This window comes from Myotis lucifugus, unplaced genomic scaffold (genome assembly GCF_000147115.1).
Source record: "Myotis lucifugus unplaced genomic scaffold, Myoluc2.0 scaffold_15, whole genome shotgun sequence".
In the NCBI taxonomy this organism is placed as follows: domain Eukaryota; kingdom Metazoa; phylum Chordata; class Mammalia; order Chiroptera; family Vespertilionidae; genus Myotis; species Myotis lucifugus.
This window is the reverse complement of record NW_005871063.1, coordinates 11,629,177-11,632,403: the sequence shown is the minus strand read 5'-3', so window position 1 is coordinate 11,632,403 and position 3,227 is coordinate 11,629,177. Positions and strand designations below refer to the sequence as shown.

At 41.3% G+C, this 3,227-nt stretch overlaps 1 protein-coding gene across 1 annotated transcript in view; it reads left to right on the top strand.

The window, feature by feature from the left end:
* The window catches only part of LOC102431537 (anterior gradient protein 2 homolog), a 55,885-nt gene that overhangs the window by 4,190 nt on the left and 48,468 nt on the right, over positions 1-3,227 (top strand). The window contains exon 2 of the mRNA XM_006085049.3: positions 447-510. Coding sequence (XP_006085111.1) covers positions 447-510 — 64 coding nt within the window. The remainder of the gene's footprint in view (positions 1-446; positions 511-3,227) is intronic.

Genomic DNA, 3,227 nt, shown 5'->3' with positions numbered 1-3,227 from the left:
ACAATCACAAATCTCAGCTCTATTATCTGGAAGGGATACCACCTCTTCATATCTAATTATAATTATACTAGAGGCCCCAGTGCACGAATTTGTGCACAAGGGAATGGAGGGGGGGATGGACTGCGAGAGGTTGGCTGGCCAGTGGGGAGGGACTGCAGGTGGTTGCCCAGCTGCTGGAAGTTCCCTGTGGGAGTGCCCGCCCCCAGGGGGCAGCTTCTGCATTGAGCATCTGCCCCCTGGTGGTCAGTGCGCATCATAGTGACTGGTCAACCAGTTGTCGTAAAGGTCGCTTAGGCTTTTATATAGAGAGACATCCTCTATACCATATATCAGGCAAGTGCTTGGTAGCTTACTAGTATCTGTAGATAGATATCTGCTTGTCACATGCCTATTTCAGAGCTCCTCTGTGGTCCTGAATTAATGCATTGATTTCTCTTCTATTCTAGGATGGGGAGATGACATCACTTGGGTACAAACTTATGAAGAAGGTCTCTTCCATATTCAAAAAAGGTAAAACACCTCTCAGTTAATTTTGACAGACCATATAGATACCTCTCACAAAAGAGCCAAAACCTTGCAAGTTCGCTTTTGAAAAGATATCACATGCATTTGCTCTACTATCGTGCAACTAAGAGTTGCCATTACAATGTTTTTTTACAAACAAAAGCTCTAAATACTTTTATTTTAATTTCTTTTTAAAAAATTTTTATTGATATTTAGAGAGAGAGAGAAACATTTATGCGAGAGCCTCCTGCACACCCCCTACCAGAGATTGAGCCCACAACCTGGGCATGTGCCCTAACCAGGAATTGAACTGGCAACCTTATGGTGCCTGGGGCAATACCCAACAAACTGAGCCACACTGGCCAGGGCTGTATTAATTTCTTTCTTTTTTTAATATATTTTATTGATTTTTTACAGAGAGGAAGGGAGAGGGATAGAGAGTTAGAAACTTCAATGAGAGAGAAACATCAATCAGCCACCTCCTGCACACCTCCTACTGGGGATGTGCCCGCAACCAAGGTACATGCCCTTGACCGGAATCGAACCTGGGACCTTTCAGTCCGCAGGCTGACACTCTATCTACTGAGCCAAACCAGTCGGGGCTGTATTAATTTCTTAATTGGACAAGCAAGCTTTTGAATATGTTATATAAAAGAACAATATCCGTCAGTAAGCATTATACAAGCTTTAACAGAAAACTAGTTTAGAATAGCAGTTCCCAGGACTGTCTGATCAGAACAATTCAGATAATTTTCTTTAAAATCCATATTCATGATCAATCAGTCAAATATGTACTGAATGGCCACAGCTATGTGCCAGGCACTGTTCTATGCTCAATGACCAAGTGTGACATGATTTTTATTCTTACAGACTTACTAAATCTTTGGGGATGGAGCTGAGAAACTTGTATTTTTTAAAAGCACCCTGGGAATTTATCAAATATCTGAAGAACATTCTATTCTAATACTCTTTAAAAAAGAAGGAAAGATTCCAAATTAGAATTGAGTAAAAGGCTGTCTCAACACTGAACAAAGTATTGCAAAATAAAGATGTCTACAAAATAATCATTTCCAAAAAGGAATATAACAAACAACATATTAGCAAAGAGTAGCCAGCAGAACATTTAAAAAATACACCCTGGTTAAGTGAAATATAGTCTGAGAATACTAGGCAGATTCAAGATTAAGAAATCTTAAGCCAGTCAGAAAAAGATAAATACCTCATGATTTCACTCATTTGTGGAATATAGAGAACAACATAGACTGAAGAACAGGGACAGATCCAAAGACAGAGAAACAGCGATCAGACTATCACTCCTCAGAGGGAAAGTAGGGGAGGGAGGGGGCAAGGGGAAGAGATCAACTAAAGGACTTGTATGCATGCATATAAGCCAAACCAATGGACACAGACAACAAGGGGATGAGAGCATGAGTGGGGCGGGGGGGAGGATGGGGGTTTAATGGGGGGGGGGAATGCGGACACATTTGTAATACCTTAACTAATAAAGAATTTTTTTTAAAAAAAGCAAAAAAGAAAGATTAAGAAATCTATTAATTTAAATAATATTTAATATTTATGAGGAGATAAATCATATAAGTATCCGCTATCTCCATAAATGCTGAAAGGCATTTAACAGAATGCAAACTCCAGGTTTGAATTTTTTTAGAAAAATTATTTAACAATATTAATTTATTTTCATTTATCCTAACAAGGAAATAATTCAACCCAGCAAAAAAATCCACATCATGCTTACTGGAAAAACAAATATACAACACACAGATGATGTATTATAGAATTGTATCCCTGAAACTTATATAATATTATTAACCAATGTCACCCAAAAAATTTAATTAATTTTTTTAAAAAGAAGTGTCCCACTGAAATCTGAATAAGACAAGGATTCTATAATCACCACAATTAGTCCTTAATCGATATGAAACACTTGGCAAAGTTATAATAAAACAATAAAATATTGGTAAATAAATCAAAATTAAGATTATGAAAATAAAACTGGATATTACAGAAAAATGTTTACACAATAAATTAGCATTTTAAATTGAGGTAGGGGAGATAAAATATGTAAAATAAATTAATGTTAGAGAGTAGTCATCTGGGAAAAATAAATCAATTTGGATTCATAAGTCAAATTTCATCATAATAAATTACAAAGATCCTATATAATAAAAGGCCAGGGACCATAAGCATAATGACCAGAATGACGGCTCGACCATTCGCCATGAGGTGCACTGACCACCTCACAGTCCCTCCCCTCCCCCACCTCCTCCACCCACAGGTGAAGGGGAACCACGGGGGAAGTGGGTGGGTGGCAGCAGGGCGGGACTGGGGACTGGTAAGCTGGCAAATGGCTGACCTCTTGGTCCCTCCCCCCAGCCCTCAGGCTCCAATGGATCAGCGATGGTGAACAGGGGAACCAGGGTGGGTGGCAGGAGGACAGGGCTGGCTGTCAGGCCATTGGGATTCCCCAGCTCATCCCCGGCTGCTCAGGGACTCAGGCCAGCGGGAAAGCAGGCACTGGCGACTTCACCTCCATGTGCGTGGGCCGGGCCAGCTGCTTATGGAACATGCTGCCGCTGGGGGCCGCTCATGCGGCTGCCGCTGCTGCTGCCACTGCTGTTGCTGCTGCTGCTGCTGCTGCTGCTGCTGCTGCTGGGGCTTGCGGCACTGACAGAAGCTGCGGGGCTTGCCCGCAACCTACCTGACCC